This window comes from Bombina bombina, chromosome 9 (genome assembly GCF_027579735.1).
Source record: "Bombina bombina isolate aBomBom1 chromosome 9, aBomBom1.pri, whole genome shotgun sequence".
NCBI classification, from domain to species: domain Eukaryota; kingdom Metazoa; phylum Chordata; class Amphibia; order Anura; family Bombinatoridae; genus Bombina; species Bombina bombina.
Genome location: NC_069507.1, coordinates 16,460,376 through 16,480,906, shown reverse-complemented (window position 1 = coordinate 16,480,906; position 20,531 = coordinate 16,460,376). Strand labels below are relative to the sequence as shown.

General features: G+C 37.6%; 1 protein-coding gene across 3 annotated transcripts in view; it reads right to left on the bottom strand.

Annotated features, from left to right (window-relative positions):
- Nucleotides 1-20,531, bottom strand: part of MICU1 (mitochondrial calcium uptake 1) — a 381,583-nt gene that overhangs the window by 282,656 nt on the left and 78,396 nt on the right. For 2 of the 3 annotated variants that reach the window (XM_053691920.1, XM_053691919.1), the window contains exons 5-6: nucleotides 14,940-14,983; nucleotides 4,648-4,659 (exon numbers count right to left, since the gene is read on the bottom strand). In XM_053691920.1, the coding sequence (XP_053547895.1) occupies nucleotides 4,648-4,659; nucleotides 14,940-14,983 (56 nt within the window). The remainder of the gene's footprint in view (nucleotides 1-4,647; nucleotides 4,660-14,939; nucleotides 14,984-20,531) is intronic. The other variant, XM_053691921.1, reaches the window with a different exon arrangement.

Genomic DNA, 20,531 nt, shown 5'->3' with positions numbered 1-20,531 from the left:
AGAACAAAAGATGGTATATGCCTATTATATAATACCAGTTTCAAACTGGTTGATTAAAGAATAGGTGAGCACATGACCAAAAGGAAATAGGATGTATGCAGTATATATTATATAACAGTGCTTCTCAATTACAATCCTTAAAGTGCCCTAACAGGCCAGAATTTAAGGATTCTCCTACCTGAGCACATGTAAGATGGTTATGATTGAGCTAATGAACAGATATAGAAGGGAAATATTTAAAATATAGCCTGTATGAGAAACACTGATATATGCTAAGCAGTCTATACCCCACATAACCCTGAGAAGTTCTATTTTTCTCACTATTTAAGGAGGCTATTAACAGACTTTCTTTATATGGAAATAATACAATATACATGACTTGTCAATGTCAGTTGGTTCTTTGTAATATACTTTTGCCTTGGTATGTATTCAGATGTCTTTGTTGTGGCCACAGTTGTATATTGTAGATATTTTTGTAATATACTAGTTTCCCTTTTTAGAGTTTTCTCAGCACACATTCACTACTTGTGAACTTTTAATATAATAGGATACAGAATAGTAATATTCCTCACTTTTGTGTATTTACAAGGTCACCGTTTGCTCTATGGTTTATGCAAGACTGACCTACCATTACAATTTCTGAGGAAACCGAATCACCAATAATGTCTGACAAACAGCTCCTCTGTAGACACTATCTTCACAAGGATGTTCTCTAAATAAGAACAGGGAACATGTGAGCCCTAAACCTTAGAAGAGGAACTTCTAGAATCTTGGTCAAAACTGTTGTAGTAGATACAAGCCCAAAATGACAGACATGTGAACCTCTGCAAAATGGAGGAAGCTAAAAAGAACATGCAATGTGACCTGTATAAGATTATAGCCGGATCAGACTCGCACTGGTTCGTCTGGGATAAACAGATGGAAAATCCTCTGACATACCCCTTTCCTTCTTCTCCATGTCTGAGCCAAAACCATGGTTTCCAGAAGAGGTGCATATTTCTAAAAGCATAGTCACTGTCCCTATATCCTTGAAGTGAGACCACCAATAGGTCACAGACAACCCCCAATTGGGGACAGAGGAGGCAGCACCTGTGCAGTAGTGAGTATGATGTACCAAGAGGGATGAAAGTCCCTCCTTTTTATCTACAAAAAAATGTGCTACTTTTACTGCAACAGAGTGGCAGTCTACACTCACAGTCCAAACAGGTTTATACAGACATGAAGTAGAGAGGAGAAGGCGATAACTATACAGGTCAGGAAACTACCGGAATAATATTAATACTAGAGCATGATAGGACATGTAAAGCAAAGGAAGATAAAACAAAAAAACAACAGGTTCATCCGCGTGTTGGTACCAATGTCTTTGCACATCATTTTATATCTATAAAGTCTCAAGTCAATAAAAGATTTTCATGTAATGTGTAGAGGGCCTGAGTCTACCATTGTGCTTAAAGGGACACTGAAACCATTTTTTTTCTTTTGTGATTCAGATAGAGCATGCAATTTTAAGCAATTTTCTAATTTACTCCTATTAGCAAATGTTCTTCATTCTCTTGGTATCTTTATTTGAAAAGCAAGAATGTAAGTTTAAATGCTGGCCCATTTTTGGTGAACCTGGGTTGTTCTTGCTGATTGGTGGATAAATTCATCCACCAATAAACAAGTGCTGTCCAGGGTTCTGGACTTTCTTTTTCAATCAAAGATAGCAAGAAAATGATGAAAAATTGATAAGAGTAAATTAGGAAGTTGCTTAAAATTGCATGCTCTATCTGAATCACAAAAGAAAAAATGTGGGTTCAGTGTCCCTTTGAGGCTCTGAAATCCACAACCAATATAGGTGCAGAACATTGCAAGGGCAAATGGAAATAAACAGCACACACACCCGTAGGTTTATTGTTTCATTATGTTTCTTCAGTCACTTACTGATGAGGCATGGGAAGCATTTAGACCACGATCACGGACATGTCACACTTACTGTTGCCTTTGTACCTGCCCTTTGGTCTTTAGATTTTATTTTTGCTCTGGATATAGTCCTTCCTAAATGGGACTTGTCACTTTCTTTTGTTTGTGTATTACAATGCTGCTCAAAACTTCAACAAAATAGAATCCAGACTTCAGAAAAGTGCATAACTAACAAGTTAAGCTACAAACCTACAGATAGATGTAAAACTAAATATCCAATCCCAGAACTACCTTTCTCTTTAAAAAACAAAAAGACATTTGTTGTTATAGTTCAACTCAAGCAGGGAAACAACATTTAATTATTGTATTAAACATGCATCTGATTTTTACTAATTTCATTACATCTACCAAGCAAACTTGCATCAATCCGTAGCTTAACAAAGTTAATCTTGAGCACTCGCTAGAAAAATAAAGATTTTTTTTTACAGATTATAAAAAATACTAAATATAATTTTATAGAAAAGATCATTTGTGCATTTATCTTATTGATATTTTCACAGATTAGATAACAGCGACTGCTTAAGACTAAGTTCGTACCATTAGCTAAATTAGTTCCATTTCCAGTCCTGAATTCCCCTCCCCAGTCCCACCATAAAGAGAGGTTAGGAAGAATGAGATATTACCGTTGTCTCTCTCCTCTCACTCTGTATAAAATGATGTTGGACTTCTATGCAATAAACTAGAGAAAATGTAACATTTATAAACAAAACACAGCAGTTGTACAGCACACTCTGTAAGCTGTGTGGTTCCTTAGCAGATTAGTTTATTGACTAAACAATAAAAGAATAAGCAAAATGAGGGGATGTCAGGGATATTACAATGAGGTTTACATTTTATTTGTACACAATGAGATCCATCAGTTCTGGTCAGTCCGGTCTAGTTAATGCTTAACCACACGTGCCACTCACTAGCTGCTCATACAAACGCTTTGTTTTCCCACTATCTTCTCAGCTGCTTCCTTATTTCTTATTTAACCAGGACAAAAGGTCCTTTTATTCAAGTACAATGCCGAGTGTCCTTTAAAAAAAATAAAGTAAGAAAAGAAAAGTTTAAAGGGACACTAAGTCCAAATTGTTTCTTTAATGATTCAGATAGAGCATGCAATTTTAAGCAACTTTCTAATTTACTCCTATTATCAATTTTCCTTCGTTCTCTTGCTATCTTTATTTAAAAAGCAGGAATGTAAAGCTTAAGAGCCAGCCCATTTTTGGTTGAGAACCTGGGTTATGCTTGCTTATTGGTGGCTAAATCTAGCCACCAATAGGCAAGCGTTATCCAGGCTGTTGAACCTAAAATGGGCTGGCTCCTAAAGCTTTAAATTCCTGCTTTTTAAATAAAGATACCAAGAGAACGAAGACAAAATGGTAATAGGAGTAAATTAGAAAGTTGCTTAAAATCGCTGCTCTATCTGAATCATTAAAGAAAAAAATGGGCTTAGTGTCCCTTTAATGCTGTAAATCCAGAGGCACCTTAATCTGATTAGTGAATCTTTATTACCAATTCATTGATTACCCAAGACTGGAAAGGGAAATTCTCATTACAGTCCTAATGACGGTATCCATCACCATTAATCTGGATGGTAACTCAAGGCAAGCATTGTATCCAGATAAAGATAAAGCAAGCTTTCCAAAAACCCCGGCATGCACAGAAAATCCACTGCTGCAAAATGTTTTAGATTTACCTGAAAAGGAGCAGAGACTACAGTGTTCACCGTACAGAGCAGAACATTCTAATGTGGCAATATCACTGGGAACCATAAACAGCCTGAGCTCCACATTTAACTCCTTGTCTGCAATACATTGATAATAGATACTCTCTAGCAGTCAAGGGTTAATGTGGAGTTATGAAAAGATATTGCACCATGAATTCCCAAGCATATAAATAATAATAAAGCAGACGGATGAGCAGCACGTTTCCCTTATGAAACCAACCTGATTAACACAGTAGTCTCCTCTTCATAACAGTGCCCTCAATAAGCACGATTTGTTCCCTCTTATAAACTGTATATTTAATGGGCTTATGTTACATATGACTGGGCAATGTGATATCAAGTTTTACAGTTAGAAAACCTGACAAAAGTCTGTAAAGCTCTCTTCAAAAATCCTGCAGACAAATTCACAAGCACACGGATAAGAACGGAGCAATCAGTTTAAATAATCATGTAATGGGCGACAAATAGCTTTGCTATATTTCACAAGAGGGCGCTTATTTGCACGTTCTTTATATATATTATAAATGCATTTTACATTTACTCTCTGTGCATCTGTTAATCAGCAGCTTATCGTCTCCAGGTATCTAACATAGTCGCATAAGACCTGGCCAGACAAAGTCCTCATTTTAATATAATATTTTAACAAGAGGAATCTACAACAACTTTAGAGATTGAGATCTCTTTCTAAAATACTGATCGGCGCTAAAGCTAATTTACAGAAACAAAAACACAGTTTAGCTTGAGCCAAGGCAAAGCATGCTGGTAATGAATATGCAAACAGGCAGCGTGGTTGATGATAAATGACAAGATGATGTATTATGGCACAATATTTAAAAGGCATGAAGATGTTAAAATAACATTTTTAAAGAGCTATTTAACTCTGCTGGTGGTGCCCATGTAGTCTCTGCCCCTTTGTAACGATGCATTTGCAATTCAGTTCCCAGTAATAAAGCACATGCTGCTGTTGTCAGTACCTGCCAGAAATCCTGATGAGGGGTTGGAAGTGAGGTTAGAAGGAAAATAGAAAAAACCAGGTAATGTTCCGTTACACAAACTAAAAGTAAACATACAATTCTAAAAGTAAAAGACAAAGATAGGGTAAAAATAAGCACAATATTATTAGACTGCATGACATACAGACAAAGATGCAGAATCATTACGTGTGGTGCTGCTAAATTAATGGTTAGTGCAGTAATACAGTAACAAATACTACTTACCCACAATTCCCTGATTTGTGCATATAAACTGTAATATTTATATAATTAATCTGAGGTCATTTCTGTCTTTGTTTCATGTGCAACCAGTACTGCAGCCTCAACCCTCCCAGATTACTGTAGTCAGTGCTTTAGTGGTGCTTAGTAAAGGAAACCTAGGTATCACAAGGGCGATTGACTAGCTCCTGTCGCCAGTAAACAAAACAAACATAGTAATAAATACAATGTGCTGTTCTTGCTTCATGGTAAGAGAACAGTCAATACTGCATATTGTTTCCAAAAAACAAAACAAGAACTGCTGAATATTGTGAAGTTATTAAAATATCTGGCACTGATTACCATCAGAAAGTGTAAACTAACGTACTTATAATGTTGCATGTCTATGCTCTATTAAAGAGTGGGCAGAAAGCCACCGGAGTAGGCAATCCAGAGGCGCAGAAAAAAGCAGATTAAAGATGGGTAATGGGACACAGGCAGAATCAATAGGATTTCAGGTCCCCTGAAGCTAAAGTAGATAGATTGTTGGCTGGCTGTCTGTCTGACCAAAGGAAAACGCCTATGATATAACTGAAAAGCAATTAGCAGCCATCTCACTAATTGAGCACACAGCTGATCTTTGCAATGCTGCAATTAGATATGGATTTGTTTGATATGCTCACTGCATCTCCATAATATCTAAACCTCCGTATCCCTAACACTATATGTTCTTATACCATGAATCTCTACTCTACTGCAAGTTGTCTCCAGTATAATGCTGTAGCAGCAACAAAACCAGAAGACAGACCCTGACCAGGAACTGTGACAGATTGTTAACAGCGATAAACCACCAACAATTCTTTTTAAACCAAGTCTGAAAACAGCTACTAGATAGAATCCCTGAAACAAGATTTCACCTTCCAGTCCTCAGAACCAATTTATAGGCCTGGATTTGAAGCGATTTCTGCCGCAGGTTAGATTATCTGAGGCCCTGATTATCCGCATAGTGTGAAGCAGAGATTTGTTGGGGTCTCCCGAGGACTGGAACTCAGGCGTAGGTAATCTGCAGGACTAATACTAATACCATTACTATGCAGACAGATAATCTACGGCTTTCCTTACACAGATAGCAGTAAAACTGAGGTTTGGGCACTGAACAAGCACTCTGCTTTAGCTCCGTACTTCGTTACCTCTGATGCCTGTCACTTAACCCCCCCCCCATACACATGTACCCACCAGCCTCCCATGTGATGCCACTCTCACTGTTACCTGAAGTCATACCGATATCTATAAAACGCCACACCCAATTCATTGCGCACGTTCACCAGCTCCACTTAAAGGGATAGAAAACCCTTTTTTTTCCTTTCATGATTCAGATAGAGCAGTGATTTTAAACAACTCTCTACTTCTTTTATACATTTTCTTAGTTATTTTGGTATCTTTTGATGATAAGCAGGGAAGTAAGGAGCGTGCACGTGTCTGGAGCAGTATATGGCAGCAGTTTTGCAAGAATATTATTAATTTACAAGAGCACTATATGGCAGCACTCTTTCCTGCCATATAGTGCACCAGATGCTACCTAGGTATCTCTTCAGCACAGAATATCAAGGGAACAAAGCAAATTTGATAATAGAAATAAACTGAAAACTTTTTTTAATGTTCTGTTCTGTCTGATTCACAGAGAAATCGTTTAGGTTTTATATCCCTTTAAATTGTATCTGCTTCTGCCTAATTAGAGCACAATGTATTCTTCTCAGTGAGCACAGTACCATCCTCTCAATCTCCCACAAACTCTCTATATCCGATCCCCTATGTCTCACACAAACTCTCTATATCTGATCCCCTATGTCTCACACAAACTCTCTATATCTGATCCCCTATGTCTCACACAAACTCTCTATATCCGATCCCCTATGTCTCACACAAACTCTCTATATCTGATCCCCTATGTCTCACACAAACTCTCTATATCCGATCCCCTATGTCTCACACAACACAAACTCTCTATATCCGGATCCCCTATGTCTCACACAAACTCTCTATATCTGATCCCCTATGTCTCACACAACACAAACTCTCTATATCTGATCCCCTATGTCTCACACAAACTCTCTATATCTGATCCCCTATGTCTCACACAAACTCTCTATATCTGATCCCCTATGTCTCACACAACACAAACTCTCTATATCTGATCCCCTATGTCTCACACAACACAAACTCTCTATATCTGATCCCCTATGTCTCACACAACACAAACTCTCTATATCTGATCCCCTATGTCTCACACAAACTCTCTATATCCGATCCCCTATGTCTCACACAACACAAACTCTCTATATCCGGATCCCCTATGTCTCACACAAACTCTCTATATCTGATCCCCTATGTCTCACACAACACAAACTCTCTATATCTGATCCCCTATGTCTCACACAAACTCTCTATATCTGATCCCCTATGTCTCACACAAACTCTCTATATCTGATCCCCTATGTCTCACACAACACAAACTCTCTATATCTGATCCCCTATGTCTCACACAACACAAACTCTCTATATCTGATCCCCTATGTCTCACACAACACAAACTCTCTATATCTGATCCCCTATGTCTCACACAAACTCTCTATATCTGATCCCCTATGTCTCACACAACACAAACTCTCTATATCTGATCCCCTATGTCTCACACAACACAAACTCTCTATATCCGATCCCCTATGTCTCACACAACACAAACTCTCTATATCTGATCCCCTATGTCTCACACAAACTCTCTATATCTGATCCCCTATGTCTCACACAAACTCTCTATATCTGATCCCCTATGTCTCACACAAACTCTCTATATCTGATCCCCTATGTCTCACACAAACTCTCTATATCTGATCCCCTATGTCTCACACAAACTCTCTATATCTGATCCCCTATGTCTCACACAACACAAACTCTCTATATCTGATCCCCTATGTCTCACACAAACTCTCTATATCTGATCCCCTATGTCTCACACAAACTCTCTATATCTGATCCCCTATGTCTCACACAAACTCTCTATATCTGATCCCCTATGTCTCACACAAACTCTCTATATCTGATCCCCTATGTCTCACACAAACTCTCTATATCTGACCCCCTATGTCTCACACAAACTCTCTATATCTGATCCCCTATGTCTCACACAAACTCTCTATATCTGATCCCCTATGTCTCACACAAACTCTCTATATCTGATCCCCTATGTCTCACACAAACTCTCTATATCCGATCCCCTATGTCTCACACAAACTCTCTATATCCGATCCCCTATGTCTCACACAAACTCTCTATATCCGATCCCCTATGTCTCACACAAACTCTCTATATCTGATCCCCTATGTCTCACACAGCACAAACTCTCTATATCTGATCCCCTATGTCTCACACAAACTCTCTATATCTGATTCTCTATGTCTCACACAGCACAAACTCTCTATATCCGATCCCCTATGTCTCACACAACACAAACTCTCTATATCTGATCCCCTATGTCTCACACAAACTCTCTATATCTGATCCCCTATGTCTCACACAAACTCTCTATATCTGATCCCCTATGTCTCACACAAACTCTCTATATCTGATCCCCTATGTCTCACACAAACTCTCTATATCCGATCCCCTATGTCTCACACAAACTCTCTATATCCGATCCCCTATGTCTCACACAAACTCTCTATATCCGATCCCCTATGTCTCACACAAACTCTCTATATCTGATCCTCTATGTCTCACACAGCACAAACTCTCTATATCTGATCCCCTATGTCTCACACAGCACAAACTCTCTATATCCGATCCCCTATGTCTCACACAACACAAACTCTCTATATCTGATCCCCTATGTCTCACACAAACTCTCTATATCTGATCCCCTATGTCTCACACAAACTCTCTATATCTGATCCCCTATGTCTCACACAAACTCTCTATATCTGATCCCCTATGTCTCACACAACACAAACTCTCTATATCCGATCCCCTATGTCTCACACAACACAAACTCTCTATATCTGATCCCCTATGTCTCACACAGCACAAACTCTCTATATCTGATCCCCTATGTCTCACACAACACAAACTCTCTATATCTGATCCCCTATGTCTCACACAGCACAAACTCTCTATATCCGATCCCCTATGTCTCACACAGCACAAACTCTCTATATCTGATCCCCTATGTCTCACACAGCACAAACTCTCTATATCTGATCCCCTATGTCTCACACAACACAAACTCTCTATATCTGATCCCCTATGTCTCACACAGCACAAACTCTCTATATCCGATCCCCTATGTCTCACACAGCACAAACTCTCTATATCTGATCCCCTATGTCTCACACAACACAAACTCTCTATATCCGATCCCCTATGTCTCACACAGCACAAACTCTCTATATCCGATCCCCTATGTCTCACACAGCACAAACTCTCTATATCTGATCCCCTATGTCTCACACAACACAAACTCTCTATATCTGATCCCCTATGTCTCACACAGCACAAACTCTCTATATCTGATCCCCTATGTCTCACACAAACTCTCTATATCTGATCCCCTATGTCTCACACAACACAAACTCTCTATATCTGATCCCCTATGTCTCACACAGCACAAACTCTCTATATCTGATCCCCTATGTCTCACACAACACAAACTCTCTATATCTGATCCCCTATGTCTCACACAACACAAACTCTCTATATCCGATCCCCTATGTCTCACACAAACTCTCTATATCTGATCCCCTATGTCTCACACAAACTCTCTATATCTGATCCCCTATGTCTCACACAAACTCTCTATATCTGATCCCCTATGTCTCACACAAACTCTCTATATCTGATCCCCTATGTCTCACACAACACAAACTCTCTATATCTGATCTCCTATGTCTCACACAGCACAAACTCTCTATATCTGATCCCCTATGTCTCACACAACACAAACTCTCTATATCTGATCCCCTATGTCTCACACAAACTCTCTATATCTGATCCCCTATGTCTCACACAACACAAACTCTCTATATCTGATCCCCTATGTCTCACACAAACTCTCTATATCTGATCCCCTATGTCTCACACAACACAAACTCTCTATATCTGATCCCCTATGTCTCACACAACACAAACTCTCTATATCTGATCCCCTATGTCTCACACAACACAAACTCTCTATATCTGATCCCCTATGTCTCACACAACACAAACTCTCTATATCTGATCTCCTATGTCTCACACAACACAAACTCTCTATATCTGATCTCCTATGTCTCACACAACACAAACTCTCTATATCTGATCTCCTATGTCTCACACAAACTCTCTATATCCGATCCCCTATGTCTCACACAACACAAACTCTCTATATCTGATCCCCTATGTCTCACACAAACTCTCTATATCCGATCCCCTATGTCTCACACAACACAAACTCTCTATATCTGATCCCCTATGTCTCACACAACACAAACTCTCTATATCTGATCCCCTATGTCTCACACAAACTCTCTATATCTGATCCCCTATGTCTCACACAAACTCTCTATATCCGATCCCCTATGTCTCACACAAACTCTCTATATCTGATCCCCTATGTCTCACACAAACTCTCTATATCCGATCCCCTATGTCTCACACAAACTCTCTATATCTGATCCCCTATGTCTCACACAACACAAACTCTCTATATCTGATCCCCTATGTCTCACACAAACTCTCTATATCCGATCCCCTATGTCTCACACAACACAAACTCTCTATATCTGATCCCCTATGTCTCACAGAACACAAACTTTACTAACAAGAAAATGCAATATTAGAAGCTCATTACTAAACCAAGACTTGATGTGCAGAGCAGAAACGTTATGGCTGCAATGCATGCTGGGTAATTCATATCATTTATACACATTAACTGACCTGTCGTGACTCACAAGTGATTAAGTCAATTTGAGGCAACTGTCAGTTCTGTAATTAAGTGATTTTAAGCTCGAGAAACTCTTTAGATAAAAATGAATTTACTACTGATTGCAGCTGGACGGCAGGTCCCATCCTTTTGTTTCAGCTTCATTTAATGATGTATTTTGTACGTCTTGTGTACAGGGATAGCCTTTCCATTAGGCAGAGTAGGTGACTGCCCAGATGAGCTGCTGCTGCTACAATGACAAACCAAGGACGTATGGTATGTCTTAAAGGCCGTATTCTTCACTCTGTAGTCTGATTGTGCCCTATCTACATATCCCCTCGCTGCACTGTGTTTGGGGAGTTTTATTCATATGTTGCTACAATGACAAACCAAGGACGTATGGTATGTCTTAAAGGCCGTATTCTTCACTCTGTAGTCTGATTGTGCCCTATCTACATATCCCCTCGCTGCACTGTGTTTGGGGAGTTGTATTCATATGTTGCTACATATCAAACCAAGGACGTATGGTATATCTTAAAGGCCGTATTCTTCACTCTGTAGTCTGATTGTGCCCTATCTACATATCCCCTCGCTGCACTGTGTTTGGGGAGTTTTATTCATATGTTGCTACAATGACAAACCAAGGACGTATGGAATGTCTTAAAGGCAGTATTCTTCACTCTGTAGTCTGATTGTGCCCTATCTACATATCCCCTCGCTGCACTGTGTTTGGGGAGTTGTATTCATATGTTGCTACAATGACAAACCAAGTCCAACCAGAAAAAACATTTCCCACAATCCTTGTTATGTCCTGACAGGATACTGAATTGAGACAATAAGAAATGAAATGCACAGCTTTAGTGCTTTTCATGGGAGCATTTCATTGTATAACAGATGTGTATATGACAAATGATCTAACAGGGTTTACTGGGAATCATTGTCTAGAGTTGAGGTGTGCGCTCATAGAATTATATTATTTTACTGTTATATTTGTGCTGATTACCTGATTACAAATTCATTTTTAACTCCTACTATTCTGCCCTTAAAGTGAAGGTAAAGTTATTCTAATAGAAATATCTCTTTATTTTCCTTTTCTAACTTACAAGGTAGTCGCTAGGTTTATTTTTTTTAAAAACTTTTATTTAACCATATTTACTAACATTTATTTTAATGTGCCTTACGATCGTAATCCCCTCCCATCCAGCAGTTCCGTGTTTTCAATACATAGACATATAGAGCTTGTCCCACACGCTCTATATGTCAGAACTACACTCGTGCACATCTATTCTCTGCTGTTACAGTATGCGATCCGATGCGGTGGGTGTTTGGAAAACAATTGAAACTCCTAATGCGCATACGCAAAACGAGGACGCGCTCGCTTTGAAGGAGGAGATATAATCACTCGTGCATGCGCACAATCAAGCATCAGCTTGTGACGTCAATTGACGGCCGCCTAACGGCCAGAAAATCAATTGGCTATATAAAACAACATGATCGTTGTTTATAAAAAAAAAAAAAAGAGACGGGTTGTTTTTTGCCAAGCGAAATCGCAGCAAATTATCCAAGAAAACAAAGGTACTAAATAAAATTCAAAAAAACCATGAATGAACATCATATTCAATTTTAATACTATATCGATTTTTACATAGAAGAGAGAGTAAGTTTACCTTCACTTTAATCTCTATAAGCAACACTACTTCTCTACTCAAATCTCTCATCTTTCTTCAAACCCAAAACGCCTACTTTCAATACTCTTCTCCGCCCACCCCCACCTCCTAATACAACTTCTCTGTCAGCTCAAGACTTTGCCAGCAACTTCAGTAACAAAATCGACTCCATCAGAAACAAAATCAGCTCTCAACATACTTCCATTCTCTAACCCCCTCAAACGCTCGCAATCAACCACAACCCACATAACCTTAAACTTAGCTGATTCTCGCCTGTCACTGAGGAAGAAGTTTCTACCAATCCCTTCACTGGCTTCCTCTTGCCTCTAGGATTAAACACAAAATTCTCACTCTGACATACAAAGCCCTCAACTGCACTGCTCCCCCCCTATATCTCAGACCTTGTCTCCAGATACTCTCCCTCCCGTCCCCTTCGCTCTGCTCATGACTTCCTACTCTCCTCCTCTCTTATTACCTTCTCACACTCCCGTTTACAGGACTTCTCCAGACTGGCTCCCATCTTGTGGAACTCTCTGCCTCGCTCCACAAGACTCTCCCCTAGTTTTGAAAGCTTCAAGCGCTCCCTAAAGACTCTACTGTTCAGGGATACATACAACCTACTCAAACCTTTCTGTATACCTTTTCCTCTCCTCTATTGATATCCCCTGAACCCCCTTAGCATGTAAGCCTAATTGTCCAGCTGTTTGTAGATCACCTTCTTAAGAGCCAACTACAACAGTGCAACTCTTTGCAGGGCTCACTACCCCTTTGATACCTATAATTGTTTTTTTGTACTCCGCATTTGTTTATAGTGCTGCAGAATCTGTCTGCGCTCTACAAATAACCGATAATAATAATAATTATTATTATTATTTACCTCTAGAGTTATGTAACAAACTGCAACAATTAGTACCCACTTAGTTATTCATTTTGGTGACACAGACAACATTATTATTATTATTTAAAGCTTGACGTTTATTAGCGCTACTCAGTTTTATATAAACATGTTTTACATATTCAGCACTACAGAATTATTCAGCGCTATACAAATAAATAATAATAATATATAACCCCTGTGTGTAGCTCTTAAGGGCACAAAAAGTCACTGAGCTGTGTTACTGGGCTGCGCTTTCATGGAGCAGATGAACTTTATATTATAATGCAGAGGTGCACACGCTAGCTCCGGGAGGAGAATCTTGCACATTAATGAGGTTTGCGGAAAGTGCGGCACTTGTTCAAGGACAATCAATGCAAGGGGCTGCAGATTTTACAGCTCTTATGTTAGTCTCAGAAAACAGAGACAGATCAATGAAATCCAGCAAGGGCAAAGTGATATGTTTGCACTTGGTGCATAGTAAGTAGCCGTCGTACCTGGGATGTCACTTCACAAGACATGATAACTACATTTTGTAGCATAAAAATAAGGCTATTTGGTTTCTTTGAAGATTTTTCAGGTGTGTCCCTACAATAGAGAGAGCACAACTACAGAATCTCATGTGTAACAGATCAGCTATTTCTTGTCAGCCAGATTCTTGTAGTGGCGATCGTTTTACTGTTCCTGAAGCCCAGCAGCACCTTCCTCCGTGATTCAGCTACTTATCACTTAATACAAAGGCATCTAATGAGGCTCTTAATTCAACAAACCAAACAAAAACGTAACTTGTACCTGCAGATGCCTATTGTAGTCTATAAATCATTTCTGCTTCTTTCTACTTATCTAGGCCATATATTTTCAGGAGTATAGGAGTTATTTATTAATTATTAGTTTATGAAATTAAATAGTTGGAATTAAATAAAAACTGTTTATTATCTGTACCCAGGTCATCACATTTACCCAGGGATAAATTCTTAGCATACAGCTTATTGCGCAAGGTGGTGATTTGATTACTGAATGATAACAAATTAAAAGACAAAAACGCAGCTATAAAGCATGATGGGAATCACGGAGTGTTTTATATAAAGTCATAATGCTTTAATTTGGTGCTAGATGAAAAGTAGTTAAACATCGCACAACAGCGCTGAACTAGTGTTTAACATATACTGAGCCAGTGTGGAGTTGATTGAAATCATTTTATAGGTAACATATTCTGTCATGTAAATGAATAAAGATCCTTCAGCAATAAGACATCAGCTCTATGTACTGTGCAAATTTGCTAATCCCACTCACCACGGGTGCAAATAATTAATAATATCATTGATGTACCCTACACTTTGTATAGAGAACAGATAAACTGCTAATGCAAGCTTGCTAGTTACAGCCCCACACACACACAAAAAAAACATTTCCCCAATGGTTATTTATATAATAAAAGCTTTGTATTCTCTAGAAGATTATCTAGAGTATTTATGAAAAATTAGCAACAGTTTTCATATACTCCTTGATCAAATCTAGAATAAAGCTACATTGATGCTGACACACAATAAGGAGGGTAAGACTGCTTTGATCAGATACTCACCTTTCCGTCATATCGCTTAATAATAAACTGATCCAGGCCCAGATCTGCAAAAAGTAATAAAAAAAAAAAACTAAGTAAATAAAATAAAGAACTTCAGGTTACAATTTATAGTGATGCAAAGTCCATCACACAATTTTGGGGGTAGAATGAGCAATTTTAGTAATAGAGGACCGATCCAGTCTAAAAGGGAGATAATCTATAAATTCTGGAGGGTTTGGGACACTGCAATGTGTCAGTCTAACAGTGATCTACGTATCTAGACTCATTCAGTAACACAGTGCTCTACAGTTCCATAACGGTTGGCTGGCAGTGACATCTGCTGTGCCCCTTAGTGTATCTCAATAAGCAAGCTGGACCTTTTGAACAGCAGTTGGAACGTGTCCGATGATGAACTGTTGTAGGCCCTTATCCAGTCTGCTATAAAGTAGCACTTGATGCCAAGGTGAGCTCATCATTCATTTAGAACTTGAGTGGCACACACTGGCTCATACCCAGAATATATAAGCTATTAATATTGTCCAAGCACACTGTCACTTTTTTTCCATTCTCCTTACAATCGTCTATAGCAATATGCATTACACTTGATTCATGCTACCCCAAAGTATGAACTAATGAACGCTATAGAAATAGGATGGCCAGAGATTAGTAAACTTTTCCGAGTGACCTACACATATTCATGCACCAGTGGTACAGGGCTGGCATTAAGTTGTGCCATAATCGTGCCAGCCAAATCCGTTAGCACAGCTCAATCACAGTGACTACAACCAAAAATGTATTATCCATTATAACAAAATAATCAGAGTTGTTCCATTAAAGGGACAGTCTACAATAGAATTGTTATTAAAGGGACAGTTCACCCAAAAACTTTCTCCCCTTTAAATTATTCCCAATAATCCTTTTTACCTGCTAGAGTGTATTAAATTGGTTGCAAGTAGCTCCTTTACTCATATTTCAGCATTTGAAATAGCTGATTTAGCTTGTGGTTTCCCAACCTATACTGAAAGTTTTGATACTGGAGTATACGCTATTGACAAGCCTAAGTAAACACAGCCAGCAGAAGAGATTACACCCTCAGTGGGGGGCATGATAGTTAAGTAATAAAATGATAATTTTCCATTGTTCTCTCTATGTATTGAGCTTTGGTGTTCCAGACAAATATAAGATAAGGAAGCAAGTCTGTGTACATAAAAGTGATAACATAATGAGATCTGATATTACCTGAAGCTCAACCCATTGTAATAGGCTGTGGTTTCAAAGCACAAAACCAGCTACTTCAGATACACAAATAAACCCGAAAATGCAATTTCTCAAATATTTTATACTCTGCAGTTGGTATAACAAGTCATTTAAAATACATTTATGGAAAAACAATTTTACAGTGTACTGTCCCTTTAAGATAGATAATCCCTTTATTATCCATTCCCCAGTTTTGCATAACCAACACAGTTATATTAATATACTTTTTACCTCTGTAATTACCTTGTATCTAAGCATCTTCTGACAGCCCCCTTATCACATGACTTAATATTTATTATTATTACTGTGTTGTGCTAACTCTTAAATAACTCCTCAGGCGTGAACACATTGTTATCTATATGGCCCATATGAACTAGCAGTATCCTGTTGTGAAAAGCGAATAAAAAAGCATGCAATAAGATGCTGTCTTTTAGTGGCTTAGAAACAGGCAGAAATGTAGAGGTTTAAACGTTATAAAGTATATTAATATAACAATGTTTGTTGTGCAAAGCTGAGGAATGGGAAGTAAAGGTGTTATCTATCTTTTTAAACAATAACAGTTTTAGTGTAGACTGTCCCTTTAAATCTCTGAAGATAAAGAACTGCAAAGGCAGCTGTAAAGCCATGATAAGGAAGGTGAATAAAGATGTATTTCCATACTGGATATATTCAAATGGAAAACCTACTTTTATGTCTGCACATTCTCTGCTGGATCAAAAACAAGTACAACAAACAATCACTCTGCACAAACAACGGTGTTCAGAAATACTGTTCAAATACAATTGCAAACAGCATCTGTTCAATTATTACCTTCTCATAATATCTGACAAACAAAGCAATTATTAGCTTGGTGCTCAAAAATTATTTATCCTAAACCATCTGCTGCATATACGTTAATCTTACACGGGGAATGCAAATTAAATACTTTTATTACTTTGTCTAGAAACATTATCACAGACAAATGCTACATACATTTAAATAGATTTTATTTACATATTCATATCAGACAGATTGATAACAGATCAGGGGCGTATTTTGGCCTAGGCAAACAAGGCACTTGCCAAGGGCGACAGATTTGGGGGGGGCGGCACTTTTAAAATCTTATTACATACACACTCAACATATACATACACGTTCACTTGAGCATGAAAATTTACATTGATAATGCCATAGGAAAAAAAAAGTCACGTTACACCCTGAACAAAAAAACATTATGACCAAAAAAGGCCTAAATCGTGGGGGGGGGCGAAGTCGAATTTAGAGTGCCTAGGGCAGCACAAAACCTAAATACGCCACTGTACCAGATAGATTATAGACAGATATATGGATATCCCCATCCCATTTTGTCGCTCCTGCTCAATTTCCTGTTTTAGGGCCTTTGAAAATTTGTTTTGTGTCCTTGTTCTACTCTCAAACTAGGTTCCAAAAGAAAGGAAAGAACATAATGAATTTCACGTTAGTAGTGGCCATACAGCCCGTGTATGAGTTATAAGGGAAACTATAGGGAACAAGTGTCATTTAATATTATTATGGTTTATTTATAAAGCACCAACATATTACGCAGCGCTGTAACATTAAGTAATACCGTGTGCTCTATAATCAATAGATGTTCACTGGCTGTCAGAAGTCTTGAGGAGAATCATTTATGTAATGTATGACCTTTTGGTTTATGCTCACATCCCATAATAGTATGCCACTGAGTCATAAGAAATGTCAGAACATGAACCAGTAATGACAATCCCAGGACACCTCATACCCCTTGTTTAACAGCAGCATCCAGAAGCACTCGCAGCGAGGTAAAATAAAAGGATGGCAGTCTTTAGCTCCAGGTTAGAAATAATGCAGTAATGGCAACATAAGCAGTCCCTGAACAAATAAAGCCTTAAACATAATGCCAGGGACACATAGTTATGTTATATACTCAAGCACAATTTGTCTGTTCTGGCTAAACTCACCGCAGAAGACCTTATAGCAAATGCTTTGCAATGTAACAATAAATGGTATTTAAAGGGACACTGAACCCAAATTTTTTCTTTCGTGATTCAGATTGAGCCTGACATTTTAAGAAACTTTCTAATTTACTCCTATTATCAAATTTTATTCATTCTCTTGGTATCTTTATTTGAAATTCAAGAATGTAAGTTTAGATGCCGGACCATTTTTGGTGAACAACCTGGATTGTTCTTGCTGATTGGTGGATACATTCATCCACCAATAAAAAAGTGCTGTCCAAAGTACTGAACAAAAAAAAAACACACAAAAAAAAAGCTTAGATGCCTTTTTCAAATAAAGATAGCAAGAGAACGAAGAAAAATTGATAATAGGAGTAAATAAGAAAGTTGCTTAAAATTGCATGTTCTATCTGAATCACAAAAGAAAAAGTTAGGGTTCAGTGTCCCTTTAACTACATATTATAAGAGCTAACTGATGATTTAAGAAACAAGTAGATACAAAGAATAAACAGCTGAACACATTAATAACCGCACCAGGACATACATACATGCAATAGCTGGTAACATGGGGAGCGGATATTAAAGTGAATGTCAATTTTGATGTTTAAGTGCCCGGTTTTTAAAAATTCAATTAAAAACAGGGGCACTTTAATTCATCAAAATGTACATTTCACTCCTGTTGAGAAAAAAAACTTACCTTTTAATCTTCACAGCAGCTCCAGCTTCCTCCGGTCGTCGCAAGCCATTTCTGATGACAGAAATGATGGATAGGTCATCCTCCAATCACGGCTTCCCCCCCCAGGGGAATCAGTGTCTGATTCAACACTGTGATTGGAGGAAGCCGGATTCCTCATTTTAGACCCAGGAAGAGGCTTTGCGACGGGCGGAGGAAGCTGGAGCGGCTGTCAAGATTAAAAGGTAAGTTTTTTTTCACAACACGAGTGAAATGTAAATTTTGATGAATTAAATTGCCCCTGTTTTTAATCAAATTTTTAAATACCGTGCACTTTAGCATCAAAATTTACATTCACTTTAATCTCATAGTGAGGGCTTTAGTTTGCCATCATCATCAGCTTATTTGCCACTGATATTTCTATTGAATATCTGATAAATAAAAAGGTAGACAAGAAGAGGAGCACTAAAACCACCACACGTAACAAATACAACCTATAATGCCACCTGATTGCTTTGTATGGCACAGAACATGTCACTATGACCTGTGACTAGTGATGCACCGAAATGGAAATTCTGGACCGAAACCGAATTTGAAAATCGGGGATGCACTAGGCCGAAAATGTATTTTTTCAAATTATTTTTTTTTAGGGTTTTTTTTTTTTGCATAATTAGAGCCAATAAAAAAAGCCCACACTTTTATTGAAAGTAACGAACTAAAATTGGACAAAAATATCTTAAAACAATAATATGCTACACAATAATTTTACCAAGAAAAAAAAAACAAGCAAAAAATAATGCAATTTTCGGCCAAAATGTTTCTGCAACCAAAATTTTGGTGCATCCCTACTTAAAACAATTATAAATATCAATATGCTGTATTATTCTTCATTTAGTTCTATGTAACAGAATTATATTTAACAGTTTTTTTTACCAATTATTCAAATAAAGTTACTTATTATATACAGAACAGTAAGACAAGTAATAAACTTATTATATACAGAACAGTAAGTCAAGTAATAAACTTATTATATACAGAACAGTAAGTCAAGTAATAAACTTATTATATACAGAACAGTAAGTCAAGTAATAAACTTATTATATACAGAACAGTGAGTCAAGTAATAAACTTATTATATACAGAACAGTGAGTCAAGAAATAAACTTATTATATACAGAACAGTGAGTCAAGAAATAAACTTATTATATACAGAACAGTGAGTCAAGTAATAAACTTATTATATACAGAACAGTGAGTCAAGAAATAAACTTATTATATACAGAACAGTGAGTCAAGTAATAAACTTATTATATACAGAACAGTGAGTCAAGAAATAAACTTATTATATACAGAACAGTGAGTCAAGTAATAAACTTATTATATACAGAACAGTGAGTCAAGAAATAAACTTATTATATACAGAACAGTGAGTCAAGTAATAAACTTATTATATACAGAACAGTGAGTCAAGAAATAAACTTATTATATACAGAACAGTAAGACAAGTAATAAACATATTATATACAGAACAGTAAGTCAAGTAATAAACATATTATATACAGAACAGTAAGTCAAGTAATAAACTTATTATATACAGAACAGTAAGTCAAGTAATAAACTTATTATATACAGAACAGTAAGACAAGTAATAAACTTATTATATACAGAACAGTAAGACAAGTAATAAACATATTATATACAGAACAGTAAGTCAAGTAATAAACTTATTAT